The 23,428-nt window shown below is 45.5% G+C and overlaps 1 protein-coding gene across 1 annotated transcript in view; it reads right to left on the bottom strand.

The window, feature by feature from the left end:
- Abhd12b (abhydrolase domain containing 12B) overlaps positions 1 to 23,428 on the bottom strand; it is a 66,970-nt gene that overhangs the window by 16,414 nt on the left and 27,128 nt on the right. The window contains exons 2-6 of the mRNA XM_051196057.1: positions 13,823 to 13,913; positions 8,791 to 8,918; positions 7,554 to 7,656; positions 4,426 to 4,545; positions 1,743 to 1,773 (exon numbers count right to left, since the gene is read on the bottom strand). Of these exons, the coding sequence (XP_051052014.1) occupies positions 1,743 to 1,773; positions 4,426 to 4,545; positions 7,554 to 7,656; positions 8,791 to 8,918; positions 13,823 to 13,913 (473 nt within the window). The remainder of the gene's footprint in view (positions 1 to 1,742; positions 1,774 to 4,425; positions 4,546 to 7,553; positions 7,657 to 8,790; positions 8,919 to 13,822; positions 13,914 to 23,428) is intronic.

Below are 23,428 nucleotides of genomic sequence, written 5' to 3'. Positions count from 1 at the left end.
GTCCCAGCACTGGGAGGCAGAAGCAAGCAGTTCTCCATGATTCAAGGCCAGCCTGGTCTATATCAAAAATTTCAGGCTGGCCAGCGTTATATAGTGAGACCTGTCTCAAAAACAGATAAAGAAAAACAAGAAAATAAAAATGTGTATACAAGAGTATAAAAGCGTGCAACATAAGTTTATATATCGGTACAACCATAATATCAAAGGTTTTATATGAAAGAGAAAAGACCAGTGGAGAGTAAGCACAAGTGAAAATAACAATGTTAGGGGAGGGGGAAGGGGCAAAGGGAGGGAGAAATAAAAGAAATCATTTGATAACGAAGATCTTTTGTTTAAAGAAAGTACCTGTCCAGACAGGTGAAGAAACTTGCAGAAATGAGATAAAAATCACGAAAGGGTTTGGGGGCCCAGGGTTAATAACACGCACACTCCCAAAGTTATTCCCACATGTTTACACACACACACACTCCCAGAGTTATTCCCATGTGTTTACACACACACACACACACTCCCAGAGTTATTCCCATGTGTTTACACACACACTCACTCACACACCCAGAGTTATTCTCATGTGTTTACACACACACACACACACACTTCCAGAGTTATTCTCATGTGTTTACACACACACACACACACACTCCCAGAGTTATTCCCATGTGTTTACACACACACACACACACACTCCCAAAGTTATTCCCATGTGTTTACACACACACTCACTCACACACCCAGAGTTATTCTCATGTGTTTACACACACACACACACACTTCCAGAGTTATTCTCATGTGTTTACACACACACACACACACACTTCCAGAGTTATTCCCATGTGTTTACACACATACACACACACACTTCCAGAGTTATTCCCATGTGTTTACACACACACACACTCCCAGAGTTATTCCCATGTGTTTACACACACACTCACACACCCAGAGTTATTCTCATGTGTTTACACACACACACACACACACTCCCAGAGTTATTCCCATGTGTTTACACACACACACACTTCCAGAGTTATTCCCATGTGTTTACACACATACACACACACTCCCAGAGTTATTCTCATGTGTTTACACACACACACACACACTTCCAGAGTTATTCCCATGTGTTTACACACACACACACACTTCCAGAGTTATTCCCATGTGTTTACACACATACACACACACTCCCAGAGTTATTCCCACGTGTTTACACACACACTCACTCACACACCCAGAGTTATTCTCATGTGTTTACACACACACACACACTCCCAGAGTTATTCCCATGTGTTTACACACATACACACACACACTCCCAGAGTTGTTCCCATGTGTTTACACACACACACACACTCCCAGAGTTATTCCCACATGTTTACATACACACACACTCCCAGAGTTATTCCCATGTGTTTACACACATACACACACACACTCCCAGAGTTATTCCCATGTGTTTACACACACACTCGCTCACACACCCAGAGTTATTCTCATGTGTTTACACACATACACACACACACTCCCAGAGTTATTCCCATGTGTTTACACACACACACATACACACACACATACACACTCCCATCCCCATTGAGGTAATGGATGAGGAGAAGGCCACTCATGAGGGGACAGATCTCTCAGGGGACCATCACACTGAGGCCCTCAAGGAGAACTCCAGACTGCAGCCCTGGCAGAACTGGAGGGATTCAGAGTGCTGGTGCTCTGTGGCCTCTCGGACATACCTTTGCCAGCTTAATTCTGTGAGGAGCTGCCCTGTGGAGGGGAGAAAGAATTAGGAACGACCATGACAAAGTCAATACGACTCACTCTCAGGCTTTAGCTCATCCTACTCACAATTTTCCCCTTTTCTCTTTGAGATTTTTGTTTTGGTTTTGTGTATTCTGTTGTTGTTATTGTTGTTTGAGACAGGGTTGCACTGTGGAGCACTGACTGACCCCAAGCTCACAGACATCTGTCTGCCTCAGCTTCCTAAGTACTGGGATTAAAGGCAGGTATCATCATGCCTGGCCTAACACTGGTCCTTTTGTTTTGTCTGTTTTGTTTTTGTAGACAGGGTTTCTCTGTGTAGCCTTGGCTGTCCTCGAACTCACTCTATAGACCAGGCTGGTCTTGAACTCAGAGATCGCCTGCCTCTGCCTCAAGAGTGCTAGGATTAAACGCAGTTTACCACCACCACACACCAAATAGACTATTTCTTAGTGGCAAGACCAGCTTGCTTGTGTCCAGGCCAATGGCTGAAAGCCCCCCCCCCACCCCTGCCTTTCCTTGGATGCACTGGTCTCTCCAGGACTTCCCAACACAAGTGTCTGACAAAGTACTGATAACCCATCTCTGGGTGCTGTGTAGCGGAGCTTCCCTCTAGGCGGCCTCTGTGAGCTAAAGGAAATGTTCCAAAAAGTGACTTCAGAACTGGGGTTATCAGTGGGATGGGATTGGATCTCCTGCACTCAATTACAGTTTGTCTGAACCCCACTAACTCCACCACAGAGTGCAAGCAGAAATGAAGGAGAAAGACCTGCCTTTGAGAATACCAAACGCCCCCCAAACGACAGTGTCCACAATCACCTCAACAAAAGAAAGCAAAACGGCAGAAAATCCCTTAAAAAACAAACAAAACCATTAGCTAGAGCCAACAGTGCTCAATGTTAATGAGCCATGGAACCTCTGAGAACCTTGTTAAACCCATTTCCTAGAAACAGGAATGTGAACATTTTATATAGGACTTTAGGGATGGGTTCAAAAGCTCTCAAGTCCCCCATAGATCTAGAGCCTAAAAACGCTGATCCTGGGCATTGACAAGAACTCCTGTGGCTTCCTGTTTGAGGAATGGTGCTCAGAACTCAGTACTCAGCACTGTGGGCTCAGGACTGCTGACTTAAGCTGAGACTTCAGGGGAGAGGCTGAGGAGGGTGTGGCCTCTGGATCTGGGTCACCTGGGGACAATTTCAGATTCACACACAGGCACAGGGCATGGCAGGATGGTGTACTGATCCTTTAAATAAACCTACAGTAATACTGTCCAACTTCATACATCAGGACAATGTTAAACAAGGCCCATTGTTCAGCTTCACTGAAAAATAAATCATCTTAGGGAGTGCTATTCTAAAATGGCTGAAAGCCTGAAAGGCTTCACCTGACAGACAATGACACAGGCCAGCTAGCCAGCAGGCAGGGTCCTGAGCCTGTCACTTGGTTTGAAATGCCCCACCCCTCAGCCCCTCACCCCCCACTCCTTTGCCCCCCTCCCCTCCACCCTGTCAGCCCCAGATGTGAGGGAGGTTTGTGATTCACTGCCCTTTCCCCCCACCCCCCCTCTCATCCCCGCAGTCCCCAGCTGTAACCCTGTGGGCCAGGAAAGGCTTTGATAGCACACATCAAAGGACAACAAGCTTCTGGGATGCCAGCTTTGTGACAATCCCACACAGTTGACACATGAATGTTAGCCTGGAATCTATCAGTCCCCCATTTCTGTGGTCAGAGTTCCAGGTAACTTCTCTCAGGCATCACACTTCAAATAAAAGGAATTAATGATAAATAAAGGACTCCCACTAACATTTTATGGAAGAGACCACCAGTGTGGAAATTGCTAGTAGTTCGCCCTTTAATGCATGCCTAAACCCTTTCTAGTCGTCCATGGGTTTGTCAATCCAAGGAGTATTTGGAGACTATTTGGAACTAGTAAGTGTCACAATGGCAATGCATAGAAATCTATGCATATATTCAAAGAAATGCAGGGGTTAGCTTTCACAGGCCAATGAAGAGAATTGCATGAAGTTATTTGGAAACAATTGTTCCTAGCTACTAGGATTAGAAGCAACCATCCTGAGGCTGAGGGAAGAGGGGCTGGGCAGATATTCCCCAGTGGTCTTTGTGCAAGGCTGTGGTTCTGTCAAGTCTTCTATGAACAGTTCTTCCTGTTGGACACACACAAGAGACTCCCTTCCTCCAGGCTTCTAGCTCTAGTCCTTTCTTGGTTTAAAAACAACTGATTCTATTTGGATTCAATCTATTGTCTTGGATAATCATGAGGAGTAAAAAAACCAGTGACTTAATTGAAATCAATATAGACATTTTGGAAGAAACATTAGTCCCTCCCTTTTGGAAACAAGCCCATATCATTCTACATGCAGACTGATTGTTTAAAGAGAAGGCATTTGCCAGAATATCTTTGCATATTAAATAATGAATAGAGAAAGGCGAAGCATGTCTGTGGTTGAAAACTACTTTCAGTCTCAGTCTCCCATGGCTTAGAAATGCTCTGAATCTCTCGAAATTAGACAGAGATAAATAATTGACGGATGGATGGAAAGATAGATGATAGATACACAGGTAGATACATAGATAGATAGATAGATAGATAGATAGATAGATAGACAGACAGATACTCCAAGCAGAGATGCTGACCTGTGCTGTGCACTGCCATGAAGATAAACAATAATTGGGTTCCCATCGTGAAGGGCAGCTTCATACCAGCAGTGACACTTCCCCTTGGCATCTTCTCCCCGGCAGCTGGGGACCGTGTGCCTGAAAAACAAGGAGAGGTTTTACAAAACTGCAAAGGCAGAAACTTGCTTCCTTTCCATTAAAAGTTTTTTTTTTTAATCTGAGTAACACATGCATAAGATAATAATAAGCTAATAAAATCTAAGAGCACAAAACATCTGAGGAAAATTGCTATTGCTACTGTACTACCCCACACAGGGTATGTTAATTGTTTACTGTTCTAATTCTTGCAACTTTTGTTCCTGTTAAGCTTCCAAGATTTCAGTTCTCAGGTGGAAGGTATTGAAAAAGCAACAACAACAAAGGTTGAAACAAGGAAAAGGTAATGATATTCACTCAGAATTTGAACATGAACCCAGGTTATTCTTTTTTTTTTCCTCTCTCAGTAACCAACTCATACATTTCAATGGTTGCTTAAGTTTTGATGCTCAGGTTTCAGCATATGCACACATGGGAACTTAATAATAAAGATTAATGATGCTTCACAGCATCATGTGGGTGGAGGTGATGGCTAATCTTGGTCGTTAACTTGACACACCTGGGAAGAGATGACGGAAGGCTCAGGAGGAAAGAAGGCCAATGCTGTAGGAACCTAGTGCAGTTGGAACCTCCTGGGATCTGAGGGTGACCCTAGTGAGAATTCGAAGTAATGTGGGATACGGAGCCTGAGCTAGCCCTGTTCTATAGCCAGGCAAGACTTCCAGCAGCGAGACTGGGTTACCAATCCAACAACAAAACCTTCCCCGTGCAATCTGTCCTGCCTGAAAGGCGAGCTGGGGTAATGGTAGCACAGAACTTGTGGGAATGGCCAACCAATGACTGGTCCAGCTTGAGACCCTCACTACAAGAGGGAGCCCATGCCAGACACTGGATGGCCAGGAACCAGAGGCTAGATAGCTCAAAGACCCAGGACAGGACATGACTGGGGGGAAAAATCAATGACATTATTACTAAAACCGGAGCTCATCATGTAACTGATGGGAAATGCACAGACCCACAGCCAAATACGAGGTGAAGCCAGGGGAACCCTGAAGAAGAGGAGGAGGAAGGACTGTGGGAACCAGAGGGGTCAGGACACCGCGAGAACACAACCCACATCATCAACTAAGCAGGGATCAGAGGGGCTCATGGAGGCCGAAGCGACAAGCACTGACCCTGTATGGACCTGAGCTTCGGCTCTGCATATGTGTTATGGTTATGAAGCCCACTCTTGGCAACACCCCCTACTCTCGGCACCCTCCCCTCCTACTGGGTTGTCCTGTCCAGCCTTGGTATTAGGCCATGTGCCTAGTCTTTTTGTAAATTGTTACACTGTGTTGAGTTGATATTCCTGGGAAGCTGGGAGGGAGAGGGGAAATGGGGGGCTGGGAAGAGTGGAGGGAAAACATTACATTGTATGAGAGAAGGAAGGAAAAAAAGAAAGGAGGGAGAGAGAGAAAGAGAGAGAGAGAGAGAGCTAAGTATAAGCCTAGGAGCAAGCCAGTAAGCAGCCATCCTCCATGGCTTTTGTTTTAGTTCCCATCTCCAGGTTCCTACCCAGAGTTCCTGGCTTCATCCCTCACCCATGTAAGATGACAAAAACCCTTTCCCCATCTAGTTGCTTTTGGTCATGGTATTTATAACAACACAAAGCAAACTAGGACAGTGCTGGTTACTTCTGAGCTTTAAGAAAAGTCTGCAACATACCTCGGGGAGCCTTCCTAGAGTGTACACGCAAGTTTCTTCTCCACTGACAGGTTTCTTCATGTCTCAGTTACCCAGCTCTGAAGTCACTAACCAAGGGATTGCAGCCTAAGTGGTTTTGGGATTGTAAACATCTGTCTTCAGGTTCCTCTGTCTCCTTAGGCTAAGAAGTGAGCCCTGAAAGTGCCATACTGTATCATTTCCCAGGGACATACAGAACTGGCTAAGAGGCAACGAATCTGCAGTCCTGTTCATCACCCACCAATAGAAGCCCACCATCTGCAGGACCTCTGGAAAACTGTCCTCTGTCCGATAACTGCTCGTAAACACAGCTGCCTCTCCAGGCCCATGTGGTCAATCAATCTATTGGCTAGGCTGTCCTTGAGGATAAGAAAAAAGTTATACAGGCCCTTCCAGAACCTCCTCCTGCTGGAACTTCAGACTCACGGAGGGAAATGAACTATGAAGTCAAGCACTAGTAATGGCAGCCAAGGGTAAGCAGTGGACCCAAAGGGAAGACCCCAAGAACACCACATCGGAGATGAAATAGAAGGCACAGGACCTCCTGTGGCCTTAACTGAGCATGTTCTGTGTGGAGTTAGGCTATGGATGAACCCAACACCAGAAGCTGTCCACCCATGGAAGCTATCATCTCATTAGGAAGGCAAAAGTGAGCAAGTAATCATAATGTTTGTTCCATGACGACAGGAAGAACTGCTCTAAGCACTGAACACAGATGGCCATAAGCACGCTTACCTAAAGAGGAAGCTGAAAAGCAGGGGAAAGGAAGATTCCCTGAAAATAACCAAAGTGAGACCCAAAAGATGAGTGACGGTAGGGTGGGGCATGGAGGGCCAGCCAAAAGGAGGCAGCAGGGCAAGTCTTGGTTGTGACGTTTGTCAGGGAGCTAGTGTGTCTGCAGCAGAGGAATGACGAGGGTGGATGGAATAAGGCAGAAGTGAGTGGAGCCAGAAGCCAAGAGCATCAATTTGTAAGACTTCGGACTCTGAAGCAAACATTCTATAAAGTAAAATGGGGCAGGGGAGTTGTCACAATAGAAGGAAAGGTGTATGGAGCAGCGTCTAGAAGCTTCCACAGACAGCCAGGTCTGCACAGGCAGGCAACACAGCCTCTCACCCTCTATGCTCTTCTAGCAGAAAGTTCTGCTCTATCTCCACCCACCCCCCACGTGTGTCTGTGTCCATCTCATCTCCATCTCTCTCTCTCTTCTCTTCTTTCTGCAGTTGAGGGTCAGGGGCTTATTCTTAGATGGGTCAGAGTATAGTTCATGTGCTTGCCACACAAAAATCAACCGGAGTTAGGAAGGCATCAGCCAGCTCACTCACCAGATGCCAAGCAGCACCCCAGGCTCAGGCCTGAGGAAGAAATTCACTGTGTGGGCAATCTTCGATTCTGGTCTCTTTAAATCCACGAGAAGGGGAGTTTTATCTGCAAGGCAGAAATCATAATCAACCCTCAGCATCAGGCCCCATGTCTGTCCATCAGTTTTAAAAGAAGCTCCACTCTGCTAAGCGAGTCAGTTCTAAGCTGTGAGCTAAGCAAGAGAAGAGTTCATGCCATCCTAACCCTTTCTGGAGCAAAAAGCAAACAAAACCATTTCTCTAAAAGGTAAGTAGAAAACAAACCCACAGGGAATACCATTATCATTAGCCAGGTGGTGGCAAGATATAGCTGGTACTGACATACAATACAGTAAGTGAAGCTGAGAGCTAGGGCTCTAGTATGGGGAGGAGGATAGAAATCGATCTATGTCTGTCTGTCCCTCTGTCTCTGTCTCTGTCTCTTCTCTTCTGTAATTGATGCAGATGAGAAGGATTCCAAGGCTGCAGTGATGGTCCCGTGGATAATGTGTTTGCTTGCCACACAAGTATACGAACAAGAGTTAGGACCCATCACATCCACATAAAAAGCCAGGCAGACATGGCAGCTAGCCTGAAATCTCAACAACAGGGAGGAAAAACAGGGGAGTCTCAGGGTGAGTTACTGAGACCAGCCAGATCCAGAAACTCCTCTTCAACAAGAGAAGAGTGATGAGATCACCCAGGGTCCACACACACACACACACACACACACACACACACACACAAACATTCAGGCACACACATGTACCCATACACACAAACATACATAGAGACATACACACTCATGCACATACACAGACACACACAAATGCTCACATATACATACAGACATTATATATACACACACATTCTCATGGACACATATACATGTATACACACCCATATGTGCACATACACACATACATATACATACAAACATTCGGGCCCACACATGTATATGTACACACAAACATACACACACACACAGACACACACATGCACATGGACATGTACACATACATATACATACAAACATTCGGGCCCACACATGTATGTGTACACACAAACACATACACACACACACACACAAGCATATACACATGGACATACACAAAGATACACACACACCCTCCAACAATTGGATGAATTTGTGCTAACCATCAATATAGACAGCTTGCAACCACGTGAATATCGCGAATATCCATGAGCAGTACATACTTACAAAAATTGAAATAAATCATCATGTTCATCAGAGGAGGAAAAATGTGTTCCTTGAGAGATTTACTCCTGAAGCTTTGGAATTCAGCAGCTATTTTTCTCACGAGTCCTGAGCAGGCATGTGGGAAAAATCTGCAAAATATTGAGGAATAAAGTTTTCAAGATCAGCCAGAGTTTTGTCTTGGTTCGTTTTTCTTTTAAGATTTAAATGCAGGGGTTGGAGAGATAGCTCAACAGTTAAAAGCACTGACTGCCCTTCCAGAGGACCAGGGTTCAATTCCCAGCACCAACATACTGCTAACAACTGTCTGAAACTCCAAGATCTGACACTCTCACACAGACATACATGCAGACAAAATGCCAATGCACATAAAAACAATTAATTTTTTTAAAAAAAAAGAAAGAAATACCTTTTTTGAAAAAAAAAAAATCAAACCCAATTCCAGAGGCTACCCCTAGCATATAAGCAAACTTCTTCACACAACTGCTTGTAAATAAGCAAAGTGGCACTGTTGGGCAGCCAGTAAGGAAGGCCATCAGACAGAGTCCCTGCCAGTACCTGCAAAAGCCAAGTGTGGCTCTGAGCAGGAGGGGAGGTTCTGAGCATCCATCTGGGTGAGCAGCCCATAGGAGGCTGGGACAGAACCCCAGTGTCAAACATAAAACAGCTGCAGACAGCTTAGTCATGCCCCAGCTCAGAGCCCCACCAGCTCCGAGTCAGCAGCCACAAGAACAATGCTCTTCTAGCTAGGGTTCCAAAAGTAACCTGTAGAAGACCCCGCCTTTGAGAGGAAGAGGACCTGGGACAGTAAGGACTCTAAGGCACTCCAACAGGGCTGAAACCAGGGCAGGGTGACATTGGATCACACGAATCTTCCTTCTTTTTTTGGTATTTATTTTATGTGTATGTGTGTTTTGCCAGCATGTATGTATGTGCACCATAAGTGGTTCTCAAGCCTTCACATCTTTCTTTTAATATTCTCTTCAACACAAATACCTAAAGCTAAATGTCATGGTAGCCCAGTGATGACTTCCCACCAAGGCCACCTGTCGTGAGCCACATTTTTCATGAAATACAAGATGGTGTCCTACTTTTGAGAGGTGAGAAATAAAAAGTCATCTCCTGCCTCCCACTTACATCCCCACTACCCATTACACAAATCCTTTCCCCTATGGTAATTGGTCAGCACTAATTGCTCAATATGATGTCCTTAGAAGGTTGGCTTAATCCCTTCTGCTAGACCAGTAGGGATTGGGTAGTAACTGCCCAAAAGTCAAGTCTCCTCTTTCTCAAGGTCACAAGCCAATGAATAAATCATTGTCCCCACGTCTGCCTGATCCTAGAGTTTTGTCATGCTCTCCAACAAGCTGTCACAACACTGCTGAGATCTACTTGTGTCCCACGCAAGCAAAGAGGACCCCACAAAGATGACTCAGGAACGATGCTGGACTCCACCAAAAGTCTGCTCCTGGGGAATGGTGTCCCATATGTCCTTTCCCCTCTGCTCCTCACCCTGTCTCAGAGTGTCCCTCTGTCTGTCCTGCTATGGAAGTCGTCAACCTCTAAACAATTCTCCTGCAAGTGTTAAGGACTTACAAGCCAAAGTGCTTATCCAGATGTAAAAGAGGCTTGAAGAGATTGGTGAATCATGGATTTTGGACAGGTCTGCCAGTAGCGGAAAAGCTATCAAGCGCCAGGCAATGGGTAGCTCTTCAAATATCATACGTGGGCGACTGCCTACCCACAGAGCCAGCAAGACTATGAGAGAATTGTTTCCCAAGTCTCTAAAATACCCTCCACGAAGGCAGCGGGAAAGGGCGGGGCATTGCTGTTCTGGTTTCAGGCGTGAAAATCACAACCCAAAGACTCTGCTTTGAGCCAGAGATCAAGGCGAAGTCTGTCAGTGCAGGCTTCCTTCCCGTGAGCCTTCAGCTGTCTGGCATTCCTGCACCCCGCCCCCCATACACACACACCCGACACACACTCCTTGCCTTCCAGGCTCCCCCTAAGTTATCTTTTGAAGGTAGGCAGGGTCGTCTCCTGCTAAGTTACCTTTTGAAGGTTTGTCAGCATTGAAAGGAAGTAAGTTTTCTTTTCTTTCCTTTCTTTCTTTCTTTTTTTTTTTTTTTTTTTTTTTTTTTTTTTTTTTTTGAAATAATTTATACAGGACCCTTTTCTCAAATAGCTCAAGGCACTTCAGTGCAAGCCCCTTCTGGGAGAGAAGAGACTGTCCTGATCCCCTAGCATTGATAACGCAAAGGTGCTCCTTCTAATAAGGGGATTGTCAATTTGACTTCCCCTAGGTCAGCAGAGGGTAAAGTTGGGTCAAAAGTCACCAGTGGCTGACAGACCTGATTTGAGCATGGAGGAGCGGAATTTCCCATCAGTCCTGGCTATAAGCTGGCCACATCAAATGGCCACCTTGGAGCTGGGGTGTTCTTTCCCCTGCTTCTTAATCAGCTGCAGCTGCAATCACAGGGTGCCTCACAGGGGCAGAGGACCTTGCTGGGCTACCCATTGCCTGGTGCTTGATAGCTTTTCTGCTTACTGGCAGAGCCTCAGACTGCTTCGGGGTTGCTTCCCTATGATTAGCTCTTCTGCTCTAGGAGCCAGGTGCTGAGAACCACACCCCCTCTGTCTAGCACAAAGCCAAGCCCAGTCAGTAACTGCTGACCCCTACGGTGAAGACTGACAGATGCATTTTGTTTATAAGGGAGGAAACAGCAATGGGAGAGGCAGTGGGGACAGGAAGACTTCATCCTTTATTTGTTTTAACTACGATTGAAAAATGAGTCACCACGAGCTCCGCAAGCGCAGGGATTTTTGCCTGTTTTGTTTACTCCTGTGGATGCTGGTACCAGGTTAGCACGTGATAAATAAGAGATGACTGGTACTGGGAGAAGAACTAGTAAGATCTTCAGCCCCTCCTAGGAGTTCTCTATGAACCATCTGGAACAGAAAGGTGATGCCAATCAAAGAGGAAGACAGCTTGCTCCTGGCTTGCCTCTCAGAATATTTTCCATTCTCCTCTCTTGCAAGTGAAGATTTATTCTCGTGGCCCCATCCAGCTTAGGTAGTAACTGTACTGGATGAACTTTTAAAATAAATATACTAGCAGAGAATATGTCTGGGTTAGTTTTCTTTGTCAACTCTAGAAAGGAATCTAAGTTAAAGAGCCTCCATTGGATTGTTCCATAAACAAGTATGAGGAACATTTTCCCGATTAATGACTGACGTGGCAGGTCCAGGTCATGGGGAGCACACCATCCTTGGGCAGGTGGGGCTGGGTGGTTTTAGAAAGTGGGATGAACAAGTCAGTAAGTGGTGGAACACCATGACCTCTGTTTTGCTTCCTGCTCTAATTTCTCTTCATGATGGACTATGAGCTGTAAGATGAAATAAACCTCACCTCCCCAACTTGCTCTTGGTCATGGTGTTTTACCCTAGCAAGAGAAAGCAAACTTGGATGGTATTAAAGCTCAGCCACTGAAGATGGTGGCTGATTACATGGTCTCCTTCAGCCTCACACATCACATTAGGCATAGTGCTACCCAGGGCTGGGCAGGGTCAGTGCCCTGTGGATGCTGGAGCCTCGACTCGGCGTTATCACATCTTACCTTAGATCAATAACCCTCTGCTCAGAGGAAGAACCACACCAGTGTTTCGTTCTCTCGGGAAGCATTTCTGAGTCTCGAGATACTTGTCTTTTACTATTAGCCAGGCAAGCAGCAGAGGGTCCTCTCTACCCTATTATTAACTGAATGCTGGGCTCTCTAGGACTGTGAACTGCAGCTTTGATTGTCTACCTAAGAAATGTTCTTTCCTGCCTACTGAGGGCTAAACAATCAGCCACTGGCTTTATAGAGAACAAATTGGGAGGGGGGAGGGGAGGCAGCTTTGCCAGAGCAGCCATGTCAAGGGGAAAAGGGTGGACATAACCAGACAATGTGATGTCACTCATCCTCTAACCTCAGCTATGGGGCAGCCGGGGTGGGGTGGGGTGGGGTGGTGAGTGGGGGAGGAGGGAATGGATATGAGAGCAAACGATCCCTGTTGGTTACTATCCCTAGGGCATTCCAAAGTGGGGTCTCTTGTGTGTAACTGTGACCCTAGAGTAATTTGTAACCAATGCAAATTAAAATGGAGCAGCATGAAGACATGTAACAACACTACCAACACCTTCCCATGTCAACTCCTAGGGCCACAGTCTGACCCAGCACTTGGCTCTAAAACTAGTAGCCAGGCCTGGTGGCCCACTTCTTTAATCACAGCACTGAGGAGGCAGAGGCAGGCGGATCTCTGTGAGTTCAAGACTAGGCTGCTCTACAGAGAGAGTTCCAGGATAGCCTCCAAAGCTACAGAGAAAACCTGTTTCAAAACAAAACAATAAAAAGCAAATAAACTAGTAATGTGGGACTAATCAAAATAACTGATTGGAGATGATTAATTGAATGGGAGCCAGAATATTTAAAAGCAAACAAACAAAACACCATGACAAACAGACATTTTCAGACACAAAAAATGTTAAGAATTTACACAGGTAACCACGTACATAGTGATTTCAATATACGCAGACATTCAGCCAGCCCTTTAAATACACACCTGGGAACTCACACCTGAGGAGCCAGGCATTTATCCCTATCTGATCCTTCTCCACCTCCACCTCCACACACCACGATTGCAGCACACCGTCGGTTATGGCTGCCTCTATTATTAGTAATATTTAAATCCATCCGGTAGAGTTGCACGTTGAACAGGTAAGAGAAACCATCTTTTTGGAGTCTCATTTCCAAAGCTCTTACACATTTCTGAAATGTCAAACCTGCCTGCCTTGCTGGCCTGGGTAGGACAAAGCCATCTCCGAGAGACCTCCGGAGTAAGCAAAAAACGAGGAGCCCAGGAAGTCGTCGGTGTGTTCCCATTTCTGCCTGCTCCAAACCCCAAGCCAAAGCTTCAGTGCAGAGGATGACGGACAGGTTCAGCCCTATGGCCCCAGCAGGGCTGTGGAAGTGACTGACCGACCAAGCCCACTCACCTCAGGTTCCTCAGGACCATATCCCACCAGGAGGCTACGCAGGCACAGGCCGGGGGTCCGGGCTCCGAGGCTGCTTCACAGTCCATTGCATCTATCCCCAGGCGCTGCCAGCACAGTGGAAGCTGCCACAAGCCACCGCGCGTCCCAAGTTCTCCCTCTCCTCCCCTGCTGCGCTAGTTCCCGCCCTCTTCCGCTGCCCAGAGGGAGGCTTGGCCACCTGCCCTAAGTCACACTCATCTTAGGGGCTGGGGCTTCCTCCCTGGTTGATCTCATGCCCAGGCACAGGGGTGAAGAATAGAAACATAGATACATAGATAACTATGTATCATTTTGTTTTCTGTTTACTTTCCATTGGTTTTTATTGTGTATCCCAATGAGTTTTGGCAGGTGTTTGCCATTGCTGAGCCCATGGAATAAAGTTAAAACCATGACAGACTTCCAGGACAGCCAGAGTTGTTACACAGAGAAACCCTGTCTGGGGTGGGAGTGGAGGGGGGCGGAAATAGGGGGTGGCACACATCTTTAATCCCAGCACGTGGGAGGCAGAGGCAAGAAAATTTCTGTGAGTTGGAGGCCCACCTGGTCTATAATAGCTAGTTCCAGGACAGCCAGAGCTGTTTACACTGAGAAAGCCTATCTCGAAAAACAAAACACAACACAAAACAAAACAAAAAATCATGACAGCACAGTTTTTATAAAACCTGCCTGTCATTACTGTCACAAGAATTCCTTTGGCTCCCTTTGATTAAGAAACAGTTGGGAAACTGGAGAGGTGGCTGCTTTTCCAGACAAGAGCACACACTTGAGCTCACAACCGTCTGTAACTCCAGGTCCAGAGGATCTCACAGCCTCTGTGAGAACCAGGCATAAAAGCTGTGCTTAGGCAAACACATATGCAGGCAAGACACCCATACACCTAACAAGCTACATTGAGCTACACAGTTACTCCATGTATCCAAAATGAAAATCCGTTTGGTGTTGTTTACTTATCAATATGTATGTATGTATGTATGTATGTATGTATGTATATGTAAATACACACACACATTATTTCATTATTTACAGTTAGAACATTTGCATCACCCTAAAAGGAACCCTGTACATATTACCACTTACTCACTGCTATGGCTATTCTTGGTTGTCAACTTGATTACATCTGGAATTGACTAAAAACACAAGCTTCTGGGCTCACCAGTGAGGGATTTGTAGTTAACTGGATCTTCTAAAGTATAAAGACCTGCCTTTAATCTGGGCCACACTTTCTCAAGGCAACCTATATGAAGGCATGAAAGAAAAAGGTATTTGCTTTGCCTGCCTGCCTTCACTCTCACTTTACTGGTATTAGAGCCTACTTTTTTGGGAGTCAGATGTATACTGAAAACCAACTGAGATATCCACTTCTGGGTTCTCGGACTTTCTATTGGTAGACACCATTGCTGGATGGGCTGGGCCACAGCCTGTGTGTGTGTGTGTGTGTGTGTGTGTGTGTGTGTGTGTAAATATGCTGTTCCTCTAGAGAACCCTGACTAATACAAATATTTGGAACCAGGAGTAGTTCTAGAGCAACAGAAGTTTAAAGGTGAGTTTTTATAGGATCTGAAGCAGACTTTCCAATCCTCTGGCACCTACAGTTACAGAAGACTCGCCTGGAGTATTCAGACCTCTGAGAGCCAACGTTTAGAAACAGCTGAAAGCTTGATGCATGGAATAAGGAATTTGGTGACTCTGTGTATGAAACTTTGACAATTTGTGGGGAATAGTGGCAAGGATGCTGACTTGTTGTTCCTGGCATTTCTGGATTTAATTGACAACAGAAAAAAGTGAGTTGAGGGATAAAATGAGCCAGTTTCTAATATTTCAGGGTATGTGGCAGAGGAAAAGAAAGAACTCCCCGATGCATGGGAATGCACTGTATGAACCTTTGAGCTTGGCGTTTCTTCCCAGTGTAATGCTTTCAAGGTTCATCCACGTTTCCTGAGTCAATACTTCATTATTTTCAGTATTGAATACTGTCCTGCTGTAAGGCGATAGGATATTGTGCTTATTGGTGCTTCTGCTGATGGAAATCTTAGCGGACTCTATATTTTGGTTGGTATAAATAATGCTGCTATGGTCATTTGGACACATGGTTTTGAATACTCATATATTTCATTTCTCTTGAACATAATGCAACAACCTAGGGGCTAAAATAGCTATCAACTTGACAGGGTTTAGAATCCCCTGAAAGATAAACCTTGGGGCATTTCTCTGAAGGCATTTTCAGAGGAGGGAAGACCCACCCTGAATGTGGGAGTCACCATTCCACGGGCTGGGGATGGGGGTCTCAGACCAAGTGAAAAGGAGAAAGTGAACAGAACACCAGAATCCATCTCTTTCTGCTTCCTCACTGCAGACGCATTGTGGTGGCTGCCATAGCTAGAGCTGTTCTCACTCTCCACCCTCAAGGGACTGCATCCTCAAAACCGTGAGCCAAAATGAATCCTTCCAGCCTTAGCTTGCTCTCGTTAGGTGTTTTGCCTCAGCAATGAGATGGTCATGAATACATTTGGGTAAGCCGGTATTTAAGTTCTTCAGAGTAGCCTCACCAATGTGTGATCACACTAGCATAGCCCTCGTGCATTGCATCTCACGCCCCTTTTCACGTTATCTAAGCTTTCCATGCACAGAGCAATTTAAGAATTTGATGTTGGTGAAATATTAAGTGGACGTTTAAGGCTAGTCACAGGAGACAGGGAGCAAGTGAAGGAACTCCCAACATTTAGGTCTGTTTGTTTATTTGCTTGCTGTTAAATAATCCTTCTGTACACTGTGAATATGGATTACTCTTGTTGGTTAATAAAGAGCGGACAGGCCCACAGCTGGGCAGGACGTTAGGTGAGAGAGCCAAACTGAGAGAAATGGGAAGAAGGAGGGCAGAGTCAGAGAGATGCCAGCCAGCTGCCCAGGAAGCAAGACAGGTAAAGCCATGAGCCATGTGGCAATACATAGATTAATAGAAATGGGTTCATTTAAATGTAAGAGCTAGCTAGTAACAATCCTGAGCATTCAGCCAAGCATTTGTAAGTAATATAAACTTTAGTGTGGTAATTTGAAAGCAACTGCTGGGATGGAGAATTCTGCCTACATTTGTTTGTTTGTTTTTAATTTATTTAATTTTATTTTATGTGCATTGGTATGAAGGTGTCAGGTCTCCTGGAACTGAGTTACAGACAGTTGTGAGCTTCCATGTGGATGCTGGGAATTGAACCCAGGTCCTCTGAAAGAGCAGCTCTTAACCACTGAGCCATCTCTCCAACCCAAAATTTATTTTTTTATAATGAAGTTTCATATAATTTTTGCATGCACCAAAGACAAAGGACCTTATAAGTGCCAGGGCAAAAGTTGGTTGAGAGCTCATATGGGCTTCCTGTTAGCTGGAGGGGCAGTGTCTTTAAGAAGTCATGAGGTCGTGGGTCCCCTTGAGTGGGAACTGGAAGTGCTCAAATGCATTCTTCCTTCCAATGAGCTCTTCACATTCCATTATGCGCCCCACATATCAGTCCCCCTTGCAATTTCATGATGAGAAATGACAGGGTACTGTGTATGAAGGGCTACACAGTTAAAGCCCAGAGCTTTCCCCTGCCCCTGCCCCTCCTCATGCCTCTCTAGCTTTCTTGTTTGAGCCCCTCCAGCTGTTCTTTATGCTGATTATTCTAGAACCAGTGGTGTAGTGCAGCCGAGGAGTCCTGGGCTCAACACCCCATCTCCAACCCTTCCCCCAAAACAAGTTAGCTATTTTCCACTGTTCCTTCCCAGCTCAACGTCTCTTCTTGTTGCTTATACAAGGATTTCAAAAGCTATCATCAATCATTTGGGAATCTGTGGGCTGAAGCACAATCAAATATAATTCTTTGGCCAGTATTTCATGTCTCAGAATCTTTCCTTGGCCAGAGTTCTTCACTAACCACCCAGAGGGAACTGTAGAGAAAGACATGTTGCTATCCACATGCCCCCAAAGAACAGCATCATTAATTTCAAAGACTTCAAAAAAGAGTGTTCATCTCTATTTTTCTGTCTCCCTTAGTCTAGCATCCCCTCTAGATGGGATAGAATTATGTCCTTAAGCAATATTTATTTATTTGACAGTTTTTTTTTTTTTTTTTTAGCACATTCTATATATAGCATTTGGCTTGGGAGCTCTAATTTTATGCAGAGGACTAACACATATGAAAAGCTGAACAACAACCCAGGAGTCACCACCAAGTCATAAATAAATGTAACAGATAATACACATTCCCATAGGCTCAATAAGAAACATCTTCGTAGGTGGAAGAGGTCAGGAAAGGATTAAAGGGAGGTACCACTCTGTTGCTTAGGAACAGCCTCTGAGATGGAAGATAATTTAAAATGGCTTTCCAAACAATTCCATAGAACACTCAAGCTGGGAGATGTGCATAAGTGAACATTTAATTTGCTCTGGTTTTACACGAAGGAAACTGAGAGCCAAGCAATACCAAATGATGAAAGGCACACAGCATTCCCTCAGCCCACTGCATGCAAGACACAGCCCTGGCTATACTGATTCATCACAGTGGGCAAGGTGGGGTTCATCATCAGAGGCCTTCAGAACCTAGCAAGAAAGCAACCTGCATCATGGCCACTGGGATGGGGCGACTGGTGGGAAAGTGGGAGGCCCAGGTGATGGATGTAAGCTGGACACTGCTTCCTCTACTTGCCCTTGAAAAGAGCAGAGTCCAGTGGTTCCTCATATGCGAAGTAGGCACTCCTTGTTTCTGTGTGAATAATCAGGGTGGAAGATCTCACAACTCCCAGTCTATCCACATCCCATCTGCATACACAGATGTCCAGATAAGAGATGCTCCAGGGCAAGGTGGTGCACACCTGCATTCATAGGAGGGGAAACCCTGTAGTTGGATTTAGGACGGGGAAGTAGGAAGTCACCCACAGAGGAGGAATTTTTCCTCCTTGACTCCTACATCATTTTGTTTGATTTAGGTTTTGTTGGGGTTTGTTTTTATTTTGCTTTGATTTGTAAAACAGCTAATAAATTCAGAGTTAAGCCAGCCTTAGGGTTATTACCCTAGAAGCAGTCTAGCTGGGAAGGTAAAGAATTAGATACAACTCTGAAGGAAAAAAAAAAAAAAAAAAAAAAGGTGTTCCTGAAAATGAAACCTCACACATGAGAACAAGCAGAAGACAAAAAATCCAGGGTGCAGAGAAGGCGAGCCAAATGGGTCACTCTGACCCAAAACACAGAATTTCCAGCAGAAGCCTCCTAGCTCCCTGGCATTGGGGCAAACAAATCTAGTCCCCTTCTTTAGATCATCATGGAAGGTAGCCCTGAAAGAAAAATAGTTGCACTCATCCCTCCCCCTCCCTCCCCCACCCAGGCACAGCTGGACTGAGTGAGCTCTGGCACAGCTGGAAATGAGCTCAGCCTCTCATCTTTGCCTTTAGTTTTTAAACAAGCAGGAAGAGAGCCCAGGGGACTTCCCCTCGGTGGACTACCTGAACTATGATGCCAGTTAGCCTGGGGCTGTGTTCCTTATCTTCCCCAGGCCTGGCACTGCTTGCTTGGAACAACCTGCCCCTAGAGAGGAGTTTTAAAATAATAATAATATGTCGTGTGAAGTGAGATCACAGATATGAAAGCTCTTCTCCGAAGTTAAGGGTTTTTTTTTTTTTTTTTTTTTTCCTTCAGCCTACAATGCACAGTATTGGTATTATTTATTAATGACTGGATTTGATGCTATCTGTCTCATGGACTTACAGGACAGTCAGCAGCATGGTAGCTTACAGACTAACATGGAAGATTAATTACTATTAAATTCAAATACAAAAATGGACAAACGTTCTGACAGTTGCCTCTTCTAGTTCACTACACAAAAAGAAATTTTTTAAAAATGGCATCTAGCAGATTCCCCATCCCTCACTTCCAATATGAGAAACAAAGGAATATGGGGCAGGGCTTTGAAGGAGTGTTTTTACTCTGCTGCCTGCTAAGTGTCAAAGGCAGGTAGATGCTCTCTGAGAGACAGGGTCCCAGAACACTAAAGCTACTTAACAAACATCAGCTCCTTAGTCCATGGGTGAGTGTTGAATACCATTGTGAGGTGACCTATAAAGCAAGTTTTGCTAACCCTTTGATATGTGTGTGGGGGTGGGGGGATGGATGTTCAGGTATGTGTGGAGGGCAGGGAGTACTTGCACTGTGCACGTGTTCATGCGACAGCCTAAGGTCAACCTTGGGCATTGTTCCTCAGGAGTGGTCCACAGTGCTGTTGTTGCTGCCTCCTCCTTCTCCTCCTCTTCTTCCTCTTCTATTAGAGCCAAACTTACTCCTAACTAGTCCACCTTAGGGCATCATTGTTTTCTTTTGCTAGAGCTATGATGCCCCTAACTTTGAATGGAGTCAACCTTCTAAGCAGGTAAAGTATCTTTGTCCTGTAGGCTCAAATGTCCCCCTTAGAACCCTGACCCACCTCCTCTACAGACTCTCAGAGCTGTGTAAGCAGGGTGGTGCTTATGAGAGGGTGGTGAGATGGCTGAACCCAGCCAAGAGGCCAGTGGCAAAGGTAGAGAGGTGCAGAAAGGTTAGCTCATTTCAGGACTTGGCTGCTGACTCTCAGAGCACACAGCGAAATGGACCCTTTGGGCAAATGGAGAAAAGTACAAACTTGCTTCAAGACTGCAGGCTCCTGCTTTCATGAAGACAATTCCATCTTGACTATGTAAACACTCTCTACTAGGCTGCTTTGCTTAGAAGTCTGTGGTTACAAATACTGAAAAATGGCACAGCCAATGGGAAACTCCATGACCACCATCCAAAAGTGCAGCAGAGAACCATGAGATAAGAATGGTGTTTACAGGAAAATGCAAGCCATTTTCACCAGTGCTGACATCCAACCAGACAGTTGCCCCATATGTCCTTCTTTGGGGAGACTCTAGAGCAGCGTCTGCCCTGTGCAGAATGCCTTTCTCTTGGGACTGCATGGCTACAGCTGTGCAAAATCTGGAACATCGCTGCACATAAAAGGAAGAGTCTGAGGGGTTTTAGTAGCCCACAAATCCTCAGTGTGGTCTATAATCCCCACCTCACCCTGGGGGGGGGGGGGGCAACACTGTCCTTAGTCTAGTTCACAGGCACCTACTGGTAGAATCATTTGACTGCTCTGTTGGAGGAAGTGGCCGAGCTCCCACCCTAGAGCTATCTGTGGGCTGACTGTGAGCATCTGGAGGAGCAGTCAGGCTATGATAGTGACAGTGGGAAGTGTTGCTGAGACACAGGGTGGTTTGGGGAGGGACACTGGGAGTGGGCAGCTCTTTCCTCCATACAGGAGACTTGTGCATAAGAAGAGAACATGCCACTTCATCTATTCAGGACAGAAAGTTACATTTAGGACATCAGGACATTTTGTGAGACCTCAGTTTCTATGAAGCAAGAAACAATGCCTCTAAATTGCATGGGTGGGCAAGAAATGGGAAGAATTGGTGCTGAACAGAAACTTGAGAGACTCCTAGCTAACACAAATAGTTGTGCTTTGATAGATTTTTTTTTTTTTTCTTCTTTGAGGCACCTCATCTCACCATAAATCCTTGGCTGGTTTCAAACTCACTCAGTAGACCAGATTATCCCCAAAGTCTTTCAAACCTGTTCTGCCTCCTGAGTGCTGGGATTAAAGAAAGGCATGTGTTACCATGACCAGGGGATGGATTTTTTTTTTTTTTTTCTATTTTAGTTTTTTGAGGCAGGGTTTCTCTGTATTGCTTTGGAGCCTGTCCTGGAACTGGATCTGTAGACCAGTCTGGTCTCGAACTCACAGAGATCCACCTGCCTCTGCCTCCTGAGTGCTGGGATTGAAGGTGTGTGTCACCAATACCCGGCCAGGGGATGGAATTTTAAGATGTTTTTATTTATGTGCTCCTATGTATGTCTCTGAATATATATGCCACATGAGTGCAGGTGCCTGCAAGGCCAGAAGAGGGCACCAGCTCTTCTGGAGCTGGAGTTATAGGTAGTTCATGGGGGCTTGAAACTAAATGTCAGTTCTCTGGAAGAACAGAAAGTGTTCTTACCTGCTGAGCCATCTCTTCAGCTCCCAGTAGATTTTTAAAAGTATATGTATCAGATATTATCTTAGTTTGTAAACTGTGCAGAATTCAATCATCCTCACTATGGGTTTTTATAGGATGGTAACATTGAATGTGCCTCACTGTGTTTGTCCTGTGTCTTCTCAGAAAAGCTATCATTAGTAGAATTGACAATGTATTCATAGTTAGTTCCCTAAACAGATTAAATGTATTTCTTCAGCAAAGGTACAGTGATTTGGGAGGGAACAAATATAACGAGGCTATCTGAAATAGGAGGTGTTCAAAATTCATTTAGAGCATGCAACTCCTACTTACATGCTACAACTTTGCTTCTTTTGTCCTAGGAGCTAGCTGCTTTAATTTGCCAAGTATAAAATGGATGCGCTCTTCTGATTCTCCTAACTAACACCAGGGAGCAGCAGTGAGCCAGAGAGAAAGGCAAACAATGGTGACATAATACAACCCGAAAATTTAAACCTAGAAGGAGATACCACCGGCTAGCTCAAGTTAAAAATTATTTGTATACTTCTTACTCTTCTAAAATCAGTTACTAAGGGAACGGGATGTCCTAGCATAGCATATGTTCTCTCCCTTAGTGGTTCATTTTCCTTTTTTTTTTTTCTGAGTCTTTATCGACAACCTTCTTTCTCAGTCCGTTACAGAAACTGATTACTTTGAAACTGACAAACTTTCTCCTGCCCAGTCCAAGCTGAAGTTCCGGCTGAAGAGAAGACGGTCCAGCAGAGGCAGACTAGCAAGGCCTTTGTGAGAACCTAGAAGAGAGCCCTTGCAGAAGGGTAGAGAAGCGGGTCTCCTGGGGCTCCTTTTATTGGGAGGAGACAAGGACACGCCCTCTTCCAAGAAGGATAGTTTCATTTCCGTCGATTTGAAAACTGCACTCTCCCGGCAACCCCCTCCACAACTTCTGAAGAACAAGATGGGCTCACAGCCAATCCCCTAAACCCTCAAGTGAGCAAGCATCAAGCAGGGAAGACAGATGGAAGACAGTGAGGCTGTAGCAAGCGGGTCCTCCTGAAAACTGACACCCTGGAGAGAATTTGGGAGGACCACTCTCCACGTGGCCCCGGAATGCAGCATCCAGGGGGCGGGAAAACCCCTGCTCACACAAGACGCCTTTTGTGTGGCTGTCATGCAGGGTTGTATTTTTAGACTGAGCTGGGCCTGCTCTGGACTTTCCCCTCGCACAGCTGCTGCCGCTGCTTCCCAAAGCCCAGCCTACAGCAGTTAGGCTTCCAAGCGCCTTTGTGTCCCTCGATGATGTACTGAAGATAACGTCAGACGGGGGTGGGGGGGGGGGAGAGAAGGGAGGTTACACCGCCCTGCAGAGTTCTTTCCTCAGCTTGCGGACAACAGTTTGTCTTATTTGCACCACCTGGCAGCATCTTGTCCCCCCAATGCAGCCCACGATCTCCGGTCCAAATTTGCTCAGGACCAGCCGCTTCACGGCATCGATCGGGCCCCAGAACATCTCTCAGAGTGAGAGAAAATATGACT

This window comes from Phodopus roborovskii, unplaced genomic scaffold (assembly GCF_943737965.1).
Source record: "Phodopus roborovskii unplaced genomic scaffold, PHOROB, whole genome shotgun sequence".
Classification (NCBI taxonomy): Eukaryota; Metazoa; Chordata; class Mammalia; order Rodentia; family Cricetidae; genus Phodopus; species Phodopus roborovskii.
The sequence above is the reverse complement of the archived record's forward strand: the minus strand, read 5'-3'. Positions and strand labels throughout refer to the sequence as shown.